Source organism: Myxine glutinosa, chromosome 11 (genome assembly GCF_964187855.1).
Source record: "Myxine glutinosa chromosome 11, kmMyxGlut1.1, whole genome shotgun sequence".
NCBI lineage: Eukaryota > Metazoa > Chordata > Myxini > Myxiniformes > Myxinidae > Myxine > Myxine glutinosa.
Window position 1 is genome coordinate 69515172 of NC_136271.1, and position 18059 is coordinate 69533230.

General features: G+C 42.1%; 1 protein-coding gene across 3 annotated transcripts in view; it reads left to right on the forward strand.

Annotated features, from left to right (window-relative positions):
- MDGA2 (MAM domain containing glycosylphosphatidylinositol anchor 2) overlaps nucleotides 1–18059 on the forward strand; it is a 504155-nt gene that overhangs the window by 258726 nt on the left and 227370 nt on the right. For all 3 annotated transcript variants that reach the window (XM_068130811.2, XM_068130813.2, XM_068130814.2), the window contains exon 7: nucleotides 7659–7779. In XM_068130811.2, the coding sequence (XP_067986912.1) occupies nucleotides 7659–7779 (121 nt within the window). The remainder of the gene's footprint in view (nucleotides 1–7658; nucleotides 7780–18059) is intronic.

Genomic DNA, 18059 nt, shown 5'->3' on the forward strand with positions numbered 1-18059 from the left:
TTCAACAGCTCTCCCTACCTCTTCCTCCTCTTCCACATCTTACCCTACCCCTCCCCCCCCCCTGTTCTGGACCCGATGCTCCCCCTTCCTCTTCATTAACGGTATGGACCTCAAACATCCGGGGCCTTCGCTCAAACTTGACTGACCTCTCCATACAGGTTGCTTCTGACAAACCAGATGTGATCTGCTTAACAGAAACTTTCCTCCTTCATGATGTCTCTGATGCCTTGGTATCTCTCCCAGGTTACTCCCTCCTCCGGTATGATAGACCTGAGCCTCGTCCTGGAGGTGGGGTTGCTATCTTTATAAAAAAACTCTCTTCCTCACTCGCCCTCCACTGCCCTCTCTCCACCTCACCCCCAGGAATACCTTTGGCTACGGCTTCCCCTTCGCTCCCACCTTTTGTTCATATGTGTGTTGTACCGTCCACCAATCAGCGATGACTCCATCTACATCTCACTGTCTGATAATATGGACCAACTTCTATCTACCCATCCCAACTCTCTCTTCCTCATATGTGGTGATTTCAATTGTCACCATGCCAGTTGGCTGGGTGTGGGTACCTCTCTCACCAGCCATGGCTCTTCAGCAAAGGACTTCTGCGACTCACTGGGACTGACACAATCTGTCAATTTCCCGACCCGGATCTCAGTCAACGGAGCATCTTCTCTTCTGGATTTGGTTATGACAAACTTCCCTGAAAATGTCTGCTGCTCTTCTTCTGCTCCAATCGGCTCATCTGATCATGTGCTTGTCAAAGTGGACATCTCTCTGACCATTCTCAGAGAGCCTCCTCAGCGTCGACGAGTCTGGCATTTCACTCAGGCCAACTGGCACGGTCTTCAAGCAGCCATCAATCATCTGGAATGGTCTCCCATCTCTACCGCCTCTGACATCAACTCATCCTGGGAATTCTTTCAAAGTAAATTGCTCTCTCTCATGCACAGATTTAAACCATCTCGTCTTCAGTTGTCATACCCTTCCTCCCGTCCATGGTACACGGAATCTTGTGGTGAGGCTGTTGCCCTGAAACAACTTGCTTTCGTCTCCTGGGAAGCAAATCCAACGGAAGGAAATCTCATTTCCTTTCACAAAGCCCGAAACAAGTGTGTGTCCACCCTCAGGAGAGCCAGGAAACAATATCTCACCATTCTCAAGACCGAACTCTCTTATCTGTCTCCCTCTTCCAAATCCTGGTGGCGTCTGGTCAAATCTGTTTCTGGTGTTTGTTCCCCCTCCATCCCCTCCCTCACCTCAAACGGCTTAATGGCTGACTCCGCACGTGAAAAAGCTGAATGCCTCAACTCTGTGTTTGCCTCTAAATCTTGTGTCCCAAACCCATCCCTCTCTGTACCCACCGTACCCAGTCGTACCCAGCTGCTCCTGGACTCTGTGTCCTTTCCTCCTGACAAGGTGGAAAAGTTTCTGTCAACCCTCGACTCTGATTCTGCAACTGGTCCTGACGGCATCAGCCCACGGGTCCTAAAATCATGTTCTTCTGCTCTTTCACTCCCTCTTTCTGTTCTCTTCACCCTCTCTTTTGCTCAAGGTCATCTGCCATCTGCTTGGAAATCAGCCAACATCACCGCTTTGCACAAAAAAGGTGCAAAAACAGATCCCAGCAACTACAGACCAATCAGCCTTCTCCCAATTATCAGCAAAGTCATGGAATCCATCATTGCTTCAGATATTAAATCTTTCCGCTTCTCCAATGGCTTGATCTCTGATCATCAATTTGGTTTCAGACCTGGTCACTCTACTCTGGACATGCTGCTTCTGCTTTCTCAACAATGGATGGAGGTCCTCAACGCCAAACAGGAAATTAGAGCTGTCTCCCTTGACATTTCACATGCCTTCGATACGGTCTGGCACCCTGCTCTGCTCTCCAAACTCTCCTCCTTTGGTATCCATGGAAATCTCCATGCATGGCTGGCGGACTTCCTCTCTGGTCGTAGTCAACGTGTGGCCCTGAATGGGTTTCTCTCATCTCCTCTTCCTGTTCAGGCTGGAGTTCCCCAAGGTAGTGTTCTGGGCCCTGTGCTTTTTCTGGTCTTCATCAATGATCTCTCTGACTCTCTTGAAAATCCTCTCTATCTCTTTGCTGACGACTCTACTCTCTGTCGCTCCATTCCTCATCTCTCAGATCGGCAGTCTGCAGCCTCCTCACTCTCTGCAGACCTGGACAAAATCACAGACTGGTCAAACAATTGGAACATGTCTTTCAATCCTGACAAATCTCACACTCTTACAATGTCTCTCCGAAAGGACCGACTGGACAACCCTCCCATCTACTTTCTCAACAATCCTCTCCAAGAAGTTCTGTCGCTCAAGCTTTTGGGTCTCACTATCTGCCATGATCTTTCTTGGGAAAACCACATTTACAAGCTGGCCTCCAAAGCCAGTCGCCGACTGGGCATCCTCCGTCGTGCGAAGTCCTTCCTTGGCACACCTGAGCTCCTCACCACATACAAGGCTTTCATCCGCAGCTCAATGGAATACTGTTCCCCCCTCTGGGCTGGTGCTCCTGCCTCACACCTTGCTCGGCTTCACGCTGTTGAGGCCAAAGCTTTCAGAATCATTGGAATCTCCTGCGATGTAGTCAACGCCGAGGGCCTTTCACTCACTCACCGCAGGCAGGTTGGTGGTCTTTCTGTCTTCTACCGACTCCTCTCCGGCCTTGCTGCCCCAGCTCTCTCTGTGCTCTGTCCCCCCAATATTCCTTCAGGTCGCACAAGATCTGCCTGCAACCCTCTTATGGTTAAACTGCCAAAGTCTAGGCTCTCTGCTCACCTTCACTCTTTCAATCCCCTTTTCTCCCGCCTCTGGAACAAACTCCCCCACTCCCTTCAATCCCACTCCTCCCTCCAGGTCTTTAAAACAGCTGTTCACCACCATCTCTTATCTTCCCCCATCGAAAACCTTGATCTTTTCTACCCCCGGTAATTCACCCCAGAGTCCTTGCAGTGTTCATATGTTTTAATCCTCTCCCACCTCCCCCCAAGTCCTCCCGATGTCCCTGCTCTCAAATGTTGTGTTTGTGTCCTTCCCCTTCTTCCCCCTCTCTTTTGTGTCCTCCCCCCTCTCTCCCCATCTTGTCTGCCGCTCCCCTTGTTTTTTGTGTTTTGTGTGTCGGTTTGTCTTTTTGTGTGATTAATGTTTGCTCTTTCACGAGCCTCGATCTTGTATACAAAAAAAACAAAAAAAAAAAACTATATTTATTTATTATATTTAAATTTTAATATATTATATTTATTTTTAATATATTATTTAATGTATTATATTTGTCTATATTTGTATAATTGTCTATCGTATAATTGTATATATAATGTATAATATAATATATATTATTATTATTTAATGTATATTTACTATATATTTATTTTTAATATTATATTTAATGTATATATATAATTATGTATTTATTTTGTGTATATACAGCCCAAAAAATGGGAATTCCTATTTTTGCATGGGGGAAAATTCATCACTGATGTGGCACCCCTACATATTATTGGATTCCATTCAAATTTGGTGTGGTTTCCTTTGACACCAAAAGGAACAAATATAGACCATGTCCGGGAGAGAATCTGCATTTTGATTTTTTGAAGCCCACCCTAATATATATATATATATATATATATATATATATATATATATATATATATATATATATATATACACACATACATATATATATATATATATATATATATATATACACAAAGAATTAAGTTAAGCACCCCCCCCCGTTTTTTTACAACCTCGCACATTACAAGTTTGTTGTCGTCAAAACAGTGTAATATACCCATGATATTGCTATATTTTCTGGAGAAGTGATATTATGGTCACATAAAAACATAACAATCATGCCGTTTTCAATATTTTATTCTGAATAATTTAAGGTGCAATTTTTTGGGAATTTTAGGCATATTCTCACCTCAATTTAAGTATGGAGCTATAGGTCCATCATGGACAGTGTGGATGACGTTTATGTTTTCTAACGTACAGTCATTGTTCTGAGAAGACCTCTAGCGATCTTTGCGTCAATAACGTGTGTAGGACCCACGTGATCGGATCACTGACTCAACCAATCACTTTTTTTCACTTTGATCACTCAATTTCATCAATGGATAATTGCTAATGTCATACCAATCATTATTTGATCTCACATACCTTAGAATATATGCCAATGTATACATATACACAAAGAATATATATTAGGGGGTGCTTACCTTAATTCGTTGTGTAGGGGTGCTTAACTTAATTCTTTGTGTATATATATATATATATATATATATATATATATATATATATATATATATATATATATACACATACATACATATATATATAAATACATATTATATATATACATATATATATATATATGTTGTCATGTCCCCGTGATTAAGACCCCTGGGTGACGGATGGCCGACCGAGCTTTAACTCCGACGCATCTACTCAACTATGGCGGTCGTGACACGTGCGTGGGGGGAGGGGGGGTATTGGAGGGCAGCGAGAGCTTACCTGTACGGCGGCCAGCGCAGCAGAGGGGTTATCCGATCCCCACAACAAATAAACGTACAAATCGGCAAAGAAAACAATACAACAATTAAAATGCAACAAATAATGGTTTATTAAAAATAATGCAGGCAACAAAAATGAATGCACAGCAAACTAAAATTCCGATATTGAGGATCCTCCCATCAGACACAATTACACACAAGGGGATGATAATTACACACAACCTAAAAATGTAGTGTGGTATTTTTGCCTGCTACTCCGCTCCGGCGTCCTTGACCATCCGGGGCCATCACAGATCCCGCGTCCTTGCACGGGAAAACATGCGTTGGCACGAAGTCGCGTTCACATCCAGCCACCGACGCGAAGCGAACAGGCCTGAGCTCCTCCCTCGTCCTTCTCGCTCGGCTGCCTAGAGCTCCGACCCTTCCGAACCGCTCTTGGTCTCTTTTCTCACCAGCGCACCCGATCCAGTAAATGCAACCGCCACGAGGCAGGGGAGGAGAGAGAGAGAGAGAGAGAGAGAGAGAGAGAGAGAGAGAGAGGGAGGAGAAGGAGGAGAAGGAGAAGGAGAAGGAGAAGGAGAAGGAAAAAAAACAAACAAAAAAACACCTTTAGAGGCCATTTTTCCCCACAGAGCAGGGGTTGGCCTTTTTTTGGGCACCTTGGTCCCCTTTTTTGAAGCAATGTTTTACGGGCGGATGCCCTTCCTGCCGCCAACCCTGTCGGTCACCTCTTGCGACACACAGGAAATTACCAGTGAACTGGTACTCAATTTGCCGAACTCAGAAGGATTACAGGCTGAGTCAACCCCCCTGGTGTTAATTCAGCGATCGACCAGGATTCGACTTGGATCTCAAGCCGCACCCTAACCGATTAGCCAACACCAGGCTTAGAGAGAAAGAGAGACAGAGACAAAGGCAGACAGACAGACATACAGACAGACAGAGAGAGACAGAGAAAAATGCGTCTTCCTGCGACCAATCCAGGGACAGATAGAGAGAACAGAGCGTCCGCCCGCAATCAAACCCAGCGCAAGAGAGAGCGAAAATGGCGGGATGTGTCTTTTTTTGTCCCTGGCGCTAGACTGTTCTCTCTGACATCACCCGCGCTCCAATTGTGCTGTGCCATTGCATCGCTCTATGGCCATCCTGACCAATCATTCCTCTCGGGGTGATTGACTCGGCTGGGTGGCGTTTGTGGTAGAATGTCCGGATCCGGTCGGTGATCGCTTTATTTAATTTAAGCACTGATCGCATGGCTGGTGTTGTAAATGTCAAAAGGAACAAAGGGGAAAACCACAGAGGCAATTTACACACAGCAAATTTACCCTTATACCCCAACTAATTAGCATGGCTCCACCCCTCACATGGAGACAAATATACGCTTGCGTGACATCTGGGCCTGACTTAGTTACAGGAAGGTTTCTTTTTCTTTGCGACATTCGGATTACATTACCCTACACAATCCTACCTGAGCTAAGGTATTTCATTAGCTACCCCCCACAAACATAACAATATATATATATATATATATATATATCTATATCTATATATATATATATATATATATATATATATATAGATATAGATATATATATATATATATATATATATATATATATATATATATATATATATCACTGCTCTGAGGAAGCCTGTTGTTGGCTTAACGGTTAAGGTGGCAGGCTTGAGATCTTAGAGTCCTGAGTTCAACTCTGGCAACCCGTTGAATCAACACCAGGTGTGTTGACTCAGCCTGTCATCTTTCCGAGGACGGCAAAATGAGTATCGGCCTACTTGTAATGGGGGTCATTACATCAGTGGCATAGCCGTGCCCCCAGAAAATGATTCAGCCAAGCAGCCACTGGCTGCATACGAATCACCACTGCTCTGAGGGAAGATTTTACAAAGACACCCGTATATAGCCTGCCATGACATGGAGATGCATGAGAGTGTGCAAAACATGATGACATATAATGTAGAAGCTTACCTTACTGCTAAGTAAATTGGCATGAAAATGAACATAGATGGATCGGCACGTGGATTTGCTTTTGAAAACACACAGAAGATAAGAAGAAAATTGCATGGCACATTTAGTATGATGCACAAAGAAGAACAAGGCCTAAGCAGTTCTGATATAACATGACAACGCCTCCAAATACTTGGAGGCCCAGCAGTGGCAGTAATCAGCCCATAGAAATGTGCTGACCTGTATTGCTTAAAACCTTTGAAATCCAACGTGAGAGTTCCACCTGGTGAGCTATCAAAAAATGGCAGTTCCTACAATGGATGATAATCACCAAAATTGCAGACCAGTATGGCGCCACCGCTGATGAAGCCACTGCAGCAAAAGCATCACCACAGGTAATGTGACGCACGACCCTGCGGGGTATTACTAGCGTGGTAACAACGTGCTCAGTGTGCCTAAAACCAAGAATAACACTTATTTAACACCTCGTGAGTTTCTAATTAATCACAGAGTGCCGCTTACTGAGTCTTGGCTCATGTTATGGTCAAGGGTTGGGAGTGCCTGTTCAAGCGAGTGGCACACACTGCAAGCAGGTATTGCCGCCATCTACTTTCACTGTGATTCAAAAGTACTCACCTCTGAATTGCCCCATGATTTCCAAATGGGTTTTAAAGCATTCTGCTTTCTGAAGCGGCTTATTATACCATTCGAAGTTAATTGTGCAATCATAATAAATAAAAATTAAACCCTCACTGGTCTCCGTTAGTCCGCGATACTCATTTTGTGCATTTCATCCTTGATATCAGGGTCACCAATTGAAATATCACTTTGCCTTGATCTATGTGATTACGGTTTATTGTCTGCTAAGAATAAAATATGCAGTGTTATAAAGAGAGCATTTCTTTGGTGATGCCAATTTTTCTGGATATAATGTATTGGGTTCAATGTTTTAGCAAACACAAGGTTGAATCCAAAGTCAAAGTTTCCCTCCCTCCTCCCTCCTCCCCGCTCCCGGCAACCCTCTTGTCCCATCCACCCTCACTTCCCACTGCTTGTATGATCAAAAGCACCAAGCCAAGGTGTCTGGGTACAATAGTGAGGGTATTGAGATTTGGGTAAAAAGCATGGTCTCACGTGTGGTGTTTGACCCATTGGCACTCACTTGTTAGGTTTCGGGCGGAAACCTGACGATTCCACGTGTGCGTCTTGAAGATGCAGGTGAATTCCAGTGCTCAGCCAGCAACAACGTGAGCGGTCCCGTTCGCAAGTCTATCTCCATATATGTGCGCAGTGAGTGTCACCTGTACATGTCAACTTCCTACTAACTCACCCCCCCCCCCCCCCCCCCCGTGTCTCTTCTGAAAGAACTGCCAAAGTTCTGTCTGAGAAATGCATATCCACTTGTTAGTCTTATTCTTTACACTTAGGCTTCATTTGCCTAACTACGGAATCATTATTTTGCCTCTTTATACATACCACTTGTATATAAATATCTCTGTCACTCTGTCACTCTTTCTCTTTCTCTCTATATACATACATACATACATACATACATATATACATATATACATACATAATCGCGGGAGATTGTTGAGACATGGCTGGTGTTGTAAATGTCAAAAGGAACAAAGGGGAAAACCACAGAGGCAATTTACACACAGCGAATTTACCCTTATACCCCAACTAATTAGCATGGCTCCACCCCTCACATGGAGACAAATATACGCTTGCGTGACATCTGGGCCTGACTTAGTTACAGGAAGGTTTCTTTTTCTTTGCGACATTCGGATTACATTACCCTACACAATCCTACCTGAGCTAAGGTATTTCATTAGCTACCCCCCACAAACATAACAATATATATATATAATTATATATTGCTGAGGATTAATATGTGCATATATATTAATATATTAACACACATATAATATATATATGTGTGTGCATATATATTTATTTACATATATTAAAGGATTAAAGGTTGAACGTATTCGTAAACAGTTAAACGTAAACGTTATAGGATTAAACGTTAAATAAATATATGTAGATGAAAGGATCTATATACATATGTGTGTGTGTGTGTGTGTGTGTGTGTGTGTGTGTGTGTGTGTGTGTGTGTGTGTGTGTGTGTGTGTGTGTGTGTGTGTGTGTGTGTGTGTATGTGTGTGTGTGTGTGTATGTATATATATATATATATACATATATATATATATATATATATATATACTCGTATATCTGTGCAGTGTCTGTTTTGTCTTGTCACTGAAATACTCCCTCAAACTTTTGTGAAATCATCCCAAACTTCCAGTGTATGTATGTTTGTGCAAAATAAATGTTTGTATTATGATTGGTGTAAATCATGACAACACAGCAACTCAAGTACAGTCATTATCCTCAGTTATAACAAGCCTGTTCCTCCATAGCGATGTTTGTTGAGGCAAGCACAGTGAGCCGATCCATGCTAATATATATTTAGTGGGCTGTTGACGCGTTATCAACGGAGGTCCGTGGTTCAAGCCCCCGCATTGTCAGAATATTTTCACACTTAGCCCCTCGCAGGAATTTGATTCCTGTTTATAAAATTGTATTTGAATGAATCTTCAATGCATTTCTACTTATTCATACGCATGCATATACTTACGCTAACATTCGGGGTCTGCCTAGCAGGCACGTAAGACATCGACCATGATAAAGCTCGCAGTGTTAAGTGTGGAAAAGTTCTGAGGAGATTGCGGCTGGCTCAATAGCGCAGTGGGCTGTTGACGCGTTATCAACGGAGGTCCGTGGTTCGAGCCCCACATTGAGTCAGAATTTTTTCACACTTAGCCCCTCGCAGGAATTTGATTCCTGTTTATAAAAATTATATATATATATATATATATATACACATATACACACACAACGCCCTCTAAAAGTATTGGGACGTTGATTTCAAATTATTTTTATTGCTATATACGGTCGGACCAGGACATTTGCGGTGGACACGTTCCTTGAAAATGCCGTGAATTGTGAATCCGTGAATCTGGGGGTTTTCTTTCAATGGAAAATGGGGGAAAGGTTGTCGGCGGTTTGTGATTCTTAAGGTAAAATCAAAAATCCCATGAAAAACTGTGAATACACCTGCAAAAACTGTGAATATGCGGAGCACAGGGCTGCGAATGTTGAAGAAAACCGCGAATACACTCGCGAAAAACCGCAAATGTCGAATGGCATGGTGGGGGATGGTTTACGCGCATGCAAAAGCTGTCTTATAGGTGACACGTGGAAGATGCTTTTAGAAGCGTTATGTGCGTGGCTGGTGGGAAATGTTTTTTTCATAAGGGAAAATGTTAACAATTTTATGAACACGAATATACATGATTACAGTTTTCATTAAATCCTTCCAAAGAAAATTCCAAAAGGTTAGCTCACTCTTTCACTTTATATTATGTTACTCTATCGAAAGTGAACCGTTTGTGCTTTGATCTTGTGTGGTCGCCAAAGCACGTCTTGATCCCGGAAATAGTTGCTGTTTTAACTGCTTGGAGTTTAAGCTTGAAGGATGATACATTATTCTGTATTATCTTACAAAAGATAGACGTTGAGGTCAAATTTCATAATACTAGACATACTGGTATCACAGTCCTTGTGTTAGAATTTCATTTTATTTTCGATTCAAAATAAAAGTTCATTTTCACTTACTGTACCATGAACCAGCCTCGCTAATCGGCACAAGATTTGCACCATATTATAGGGGAGAGAGTTACATATGTGCAGACTAAAGGAATCATGACTTAAAACGAAACAATAGATATACAGTATAATTAAATAATCACTTGTGGTTCCCCATGAAAAATTAATGAAAAATGTTATGTAAGAAACCAAGCAACCCCACTTCCCACGTCATATCCCATCTACAATCTTTTTCCTCCCTCTCTCTCTCTCCACCCCCATGCGGAGTTTTTACGATCGTCTCTGTGAACCGGTCTTTTTCCTTAAACAGAAAATACTAACGATATTAACCTGAGATCCCTACCCATAAGTGAAAAGGGATAATTAACCAAGGTCCAAGTAAGTCCCTGGGTGGGCAGGAAAATGTTTATGCATCCACGAAAAACTGCGAATATGCGGAACATAGGGCCTTGAATAAAGAAGCAGGTTGCATTTTATCAACCGTGAATACGCGGAGACCGAGAATGTTGGGACCACGAATGTCGGGGTCAGACTGTAATCAATAAATTCGGATTTCAGATCAAAAGATGAATATGTCACTGCACTCTGTCCTCAGCCAACTCTCTCCATCCCAGCCTTACTGATGTCCCTCTTCACACAATCCTCTCATCTCAACCGCGGTCTACCTCTTTTCCTCCTACCTTGTTCCCTCAACCTATCCGCTCTCTTTGCCATTCTCTCTTGGGGCCCCATCTGCACCAAGTGTCCAGCCCATATCCGCTGGCATTTCACCAATCTCCTCATCAAACCCATCTGCACACCAAACTCCTCCTTCAGTTCATCCATTCTCCTTCTAGCCAGCCACCTTCTTCACTCCCGCAATCCTCCTGACCCAGTTGTTCTCACAAAGCTGCAGCCTCTGTTGTCTGTCTCTCTGTCAGTGTCGCAGTCTCCAGACCATAAAGATAGGCCGGCATTACACACGACATCAGAACCTTTCCTTTCAATATCCCTGAAATCCCTCTGTCTGCCACTCCATCCATCCTGCTCCACACATTTACACCCACCTGAATCCTCTGCACCTCTACCTCGGACTTACCATCCCCAGTCACTGTTCCCTCCATATACTCAAACCTATTTCCCTGTCTGATCTCCTTACACTCTAACCTGATGCTCATTTATTTTCTCTTCTTCCCAACCCACATCACCTCAGTCTTCTCCATACTCATTCAACTCATGCTTCTCAAATGCCTCCTTTCACTCCCCCAGTACTTCCTGAATCATCCGTCCACTCTCCACCACAACAGCATATATATCATGGTTTAACTTTCCTGTAATTCAGAAGAATGGTCTTATAACAGTAATAATTATCTTTGGGAAGATGATGGGAATAATTATTTCCCTGGAAGCATATTATGTCATTGGCAAGTCCATTGTCCAAAGGGTGGGAGGAAGGAAAAGGTGAAAAGTTTCCATTGAGGATTTGATGAATAACTTTTGACTCAATGTCCGTTATTTTTAACAACATGTATTTTTGTATCTCAATTATCACGGGCATAGCAATGAAAGGCCATAAACAGCAAAGCAATTCCGTAAATTACCAGGAGACGTGGCACAATTCCAGGTGTTTTCTTTAATACAACCATGATAAATCTGTTAATTAACTGTCAGAACAGATAATATCATCAAGGTTTATTATCCATGTTATCGAATGACACCACCTTGCAGTGGTCGAGGTTGCGATGATATCTGTGTAGTTATAATTGTGAACCTTAAAGATTCGTGGTACGCGTTGATCACATTAACCGACTCTTTTATCATACATCGGTCAATATTTGCTCAATGTTTGTTAACGAGATTTTGAAATTGCTTGTATTTGTAAGATGGTTGTTGTTTACAAGTGCAATAATTGGATTTGAAGAAGTTTATTTTTAATCAAGCCGTATGTCTAATTTGCAGGATTATACTTTCAGCATTATTTTATATATTACTTCCATGATTACCCAACGTTGCCCGGTGATGTTCTAATCCTGTTGACACTTTTAAGAATTTTATTTTTTTATATTCCTCTACTTACACCCAATAAGGAAAAATTTTATTTAATATGATATTACACCCCCCCTCTCCCTCCCTCCCCCCCCCTACACACACACTAATCGGGGATAATTTAATGTTACCTTTCACATAGTTACAACGGCCTAGGCACTATAAAGGGATTAAAAAAAAAAAAATCCAGAAAAAAAAGAACTTTCGTTTTTCAGTTTTTTTGCACACCGCTCCTTTCCTATGCCATCTCCAGGCACTGCAAAACGTCATTGCCGGGCACCGAAGGGGGCTTGGCAGTGACGCACGCTGAAAGGGAGTACTCAGTTTTCACTCTGGTTGTTTGTTTGTTGTACACCGCACCTTTCCTATGCCATCTCCAGGCATTGCAAAACGTCATTGCCGGGCACCGAAGGGGGCTCGGCAGTGACGCACGCTGAATGGGAGTACTCAGTTTTCACTCTGGTTGTTTGTTTGTTGTACACCGCACCTTTCCTATGCCATCCCCAGGCATTGCAAAACGTCATTGCCAGGCACCGAAGGGGGCTTGGCAGTGACGCACACTGAAAGGGAGTACTCAGTTTTCACTCTGGTTGTTTGTTGTACACGGCTCCTTTCCTATGCCATCTACAGGCGCTGCATAACGTCATTGCCGGGCACCGAAGGGGGCTCGGCAGTGACGCACGCTGAAAGGGAGTACTCAGTTTTCACTCTGGTTGTTTGTTGTACACGGCTCCTTTCCTATGCCCTCTACAGGCGCTGCATAACGTCATTGCCGGGCACCGAATGGGGCTCGGCAGTGACGCACGCTGAAAGGGAGTACTCAGTTTTCACTCTGGTTGTTTGTTTGTTGTACACCGCACCTTTCCTATGCCATCTCCAGGCATTGCATAACGTCATTGCCGGGCACCGAAGGGGGCTCAGCAGTGACGCACGCTGAAAGGGAGTACTCAGTTTTCACTCTGGTTGTTTTCTTTCTTTCTTTCTTTCTTTCTTGTTTTCTTGGTTGTCCGGGTGATATCTCAGCCATGCTTTGAGCTCGGAAGCTGAAATTTCGGCACAATAGTGAGCAAGTACTTTGTCAAAAACGCTATTTTTTGTTTTTTGATTAATCAATTAATTGATGAGTTATTGAATTATTAGCGATTAATTAAGTACTTATTTATTTCCTTTCTCTTCTGGCCGTGATCTCAGGCACCTTTTGAGTTCGGAAGCTGTTATTTGGACATGCCAATGACCAAGTGATTTGGCTGTAAATATATATATTTGATTTATTGATTAATCAATTAATTGATTAGTTATTTAATTATCAGCGATTAATTAAGTACTTATATATTTCCTTTGTCTTCTGGTCATTACCTCAGGCACCTTTTGAGCTAGGTAGCTGATATTTGGACATGACAATGACCAAGTGATTTGGCTGTCAACGCTATTTTTGATTAATTGATTAATCAATTAATCGATTAATTATTTAATTATTGGAGTAATGACTAAAATATATATATTTTTAAAGTTACAGATTCGGATGAAATGGTGGTGGTTTATGTGTTCTATTAGGCAATTGTTTAATTAACTGATTTTTTATGATTATTATTTATTTATTTTCATTATTAATCATTTATTTATTTTCAATCTCATCTGGCCAATATCTCAAGCACCTTTTGAGCGAGGAAGCTAATATTTGGACATGAAAATGACCAAGTGATTTGTCTGGAAAGGGTATTTTTGATTTATTGATTAATCAATTAATCGATTAATTATTTATTGATTGATAAATTAATTATTTAATTTCATTATTTATGACTTTAATAAAATTTCTAAAAGTTACATCTTCAGATGAAGCACTAGTGGTTTAGTTATGCTATTAGCCAATTGTTTAAGAAAATATTTTATGACAATCTTTTATTGATTTTAATTATGCAATTAATCAATGAAATATTGTGCATCTCTCCCTCCAAATACAGTCTCTATGAGCTGCGCTGGAGGATATTTAATTATTTGGCATGGGGACGGTGTACTTTGAATGTATCTGTACTTGTCTGTTTGTTTGTTTTGCCTAAACACTCCCTGGTACTCACTGATGAACATCTGAAAGTTTGATGAATATCCGTTCAGCCATCACTGAGAAAAATGGCGATATACACACACACACACACACACACACACACACACACACACACGCAACTCTCTTATAGTATACATAAGCATCCAACCCGTTTACTTCTTGTAATATGGAACATATTCGATCCATTCAAAATAATTTTGTAAATTGTAGAGTGAAACTCCAAAGCTGGGTTGATCACCCCTCGCCATGTTGTGTTGACCGAACATGCTTCAAAAATCATATGATGAATACCTGTATAGCATGTTAAAGTGATGTCCCCATTCTGGAAAACAAAAGTAGTCTCATAGCAGGTGGACACATGATTGCACCTTTAATATTTCAAAATTGAAAATGAGTAAATAATATTGCTCATGCATAAGCAGAATACACAATTACTTTAGTTTGAAGAACCAGTACCAGGTGACCACTACTTCCTTTGTGTAAACTTTAACTTTTTTGGATACTAAATCGAGCCTCGTGCAAGAGCTAAAACTTTGCTTTGGACATTTTGTTTTCTATAAAACTTGACTAGCTTTGTACAATTCATGATATTGAAATACCAATAATGTCGCACATCTGTCATATTGATACATTAAGGGCAGTCGGGAGATATTTTTTCCGTCCGTTCGTATGCAGCACAGAGCTGCAGCGTAGCATCATTGACTGAGTGTGTGGTCGTGCTGCTGATGCAGTGTCCCATGTAGGTTAGGACAGGAATTTGGAATTTGACCATGTTGCCGGTGATAGCTCGCCTACTCTTCGCAAAGCACACCGTGGGATCTTTACGTCCACCAACGAATGCCAGCAGTTGGGACTCCAGTTTAGCGTCCATCCGAGGGACGGCACACACATTCATTAATCATCTTACCTCTAAAACACCAGGATGGAAGTTTATAGCTGGATCGGGTTTCAAACCCATGCTAGACAGCTCTTTTTTTTTTCTTTTTTTTTTTCTTTTTTGTATACTGAATCAAGGCTCGTGAAAGAGCTAACATTTATTTCACAAACAAATCAACCAGACAAACAAAATATATAAAAAGAGGGAGCGGAAGACAAGATGGGGAGAGAAGGGGAAGCACACAAACATAACATTTGAGAGCAGGGAGATGTGTTGGAGGGAGAGGGCTTGGGGGGAGGAGGCGTGGGAAGGCGGGGGGGGGGGGGGGTGGGAGAAGCATAAAACACAAGGACACCAAAGACTTCCAGGACAGAAGTTGGTATTTCAAAAAAGTGGATTTGGGGTGAAATTAGCGGGGGTAGAAAAGATCAAGGTTTTGGATGGGGGAAGATAAGAGATGGTGGTGAACAGCTGTTTTAAAGACCTGGAGGGTGGAGTGGGATTGAAGAGAGTGAGGGAGTTTGTTCCAGAGGCGGGAGAAAAGAGGAATGAAGGAGTGAAGGTGAGCAGAGAGTCTTGATTTTGGCAGTTTAACCATAAAAGTAGAGGTACATGAGTAGAGGAGTGTGCGTACCTCTAGGGGCTAGGCCATCCTGTCAGCCCAGTCAGGTGATATGCAAGGTTTTTATTTCATAAAATTTTTCTCCATTCCTAATAGGTGTCAGTCACTAACAATTTGATATCACGTGTCATGTTCTACCATATTTCCTTTGGAGCAAGTGCAAGTTCATTGGTTGATCGTGTTTTGTTGCCTCTGGCCATCAGGAAGGATTCATTCCATCCCAGCATACAGTCAGGCTATGGGCCTGCCACTGCACCTTTTTATCATTATTCTCAATTCAATTCCTCTCAGACACAAGAGTAATATGACAACGATTATTGCCATATTTGTAGAAGTAAAGGTAACACTAGAAATAAAGGTAACACTAGAAACATCACCTGTCCTTCCTTCCCATTGTGGTTAGCACACCTCAATGAACGTCCTGTTGGTTCTTCTGTCATTTCTCGTTTTCCCCCAATATTTTCACTTTTCTCCCAGCGTCAGTCCCCTTTATTTTTAACCCCTGAACCCTGTGACCCTCCTGGGCGGTTGAGCCCCATGAAGGTGAAAGGTGCCATTATAATTGCCCACAAAGTCGTTTCAATATTCTCACCTTCAGCATTTGCATTATTATTATTAGAGGTGTTCGAAATTGCAAACTGGGTCATGAACTACAATAACCCCTTCATGGCAGCAACATATAATGGGGATTCTGTCGATGTTTGAAAATTACTTTTCGAGCTCAAATTCGACACCAAACTTGGTTTGTCACCACTCCTGTTGACATGTTTCTTTATGTTCATGCCCATCGCAATCTTTTTATTTTTTGATCAAGGTACGTTTGTTTTAATAGTTCACAGACACAGCACATGACATCAGACTTCCTTTTTGTTACGAATCTACCGTGTAATGGCACAATCCTTATCAAATTAAATTCAAATGATCTCTCACACAGACACATACATACACACACACACACACACACACACACACACACACACACACACACACACACACACACACACCAAAAGTACCTTTTGCAAAAAAAAACGTGTGACTATGCCAGGTAAAATTTCGTCCCGATGCATATCGAAAACATTTGTCAGCACTTCGTGAGTTTTACTTATTAGAAACTACACCCCTCTTTGGGAGCATTGGAAGTCATCTGCCTCTCACCCCCTCACCAGGAAGGGGAGGTTTACCCTGGGTACTACCAACATGAATGCAAAATTTGGTGGAGATCTGGCTAGCACTGTTTTTTTGTATGATTTTCAGACATACATACATACATACAGTCACGTGAAAAAGTAAGTGCACGCCATGGAAAGTTTTGACTTTTTCAACATATTTCAACGTACACCTATTTGATCTTCATTTCAACAATATTGATAGATAAAGGCGATATAATATAACAAATATCATGAAACATTTACATTTTGTAGTCCATTGTATAATTTAAATAACAATGAATGCAAATTTCGCATGTGGAAAAAGTAAGTACACCCTTGGCTCTAATAGGTGGTATTGTCCCCTTTGGCAGAAACAACCCCAAGTAGGCATTTCTTATAACTGTCTACCACTCTCTGACATCGACTGGGAGAAATTTTTGCCCACTCCTCCTTGCAGAATTCTTTCAGCTGTGCGATGTTTGAGGGGTTTCTTGCATGCACAGCTCGTTTCAAACCCTCGCCCCCCCACCCCCCCCCCCCCCAACATCTCGATGGGATTTAGATCCGGGCTTTGACTTGGCCATTCCAGAACCCTCCATTTCTTTCTTTTCAGCCATTCCTTGGTGCATTTACTGGTGTGTTTCGGGTCATTGTCATGTTGCAAGGTCCACCTTCGGTTGAGCTTCAACTTTCCGACAGATGGCCTCACATTATCCTCAAGCACCCTCTGGTACAATGAAGAATTCATAGTGGATTCTATGATGGTGAGCTGCCCAGGCCCTGATGCAGCAAAGCTGCCCCAAACCATAATATTTCCACCACCATGCTTTACAGTTGGTATCAGGTTCTTGTGGTCAAATGCTGTCTTTGGTTTTCGCCAAACATGTCTGCTGGTACTGTGGCCAAATAGCTCTACCTTTGACTCATCTGTCCAGAGCACATTGTTCCAGAAGTGCTGGTCTTTGCCTCGGTGTTCATTGGCAAACTTTAGTCTTGCCCTGATGTTCTTTCTGGACAGCAAAGGTTTCCTCCTGGCACACCTCCCATGTAGATCAAATTTGTGCAGCCTCTTTCTAATGGTATACTCGTGCACTTTGACATCAACAGTGGCAAGAGCTACCTGTCGGTCCCGTGATGACATTCTCTGGTTCTTAGAGACTTCTT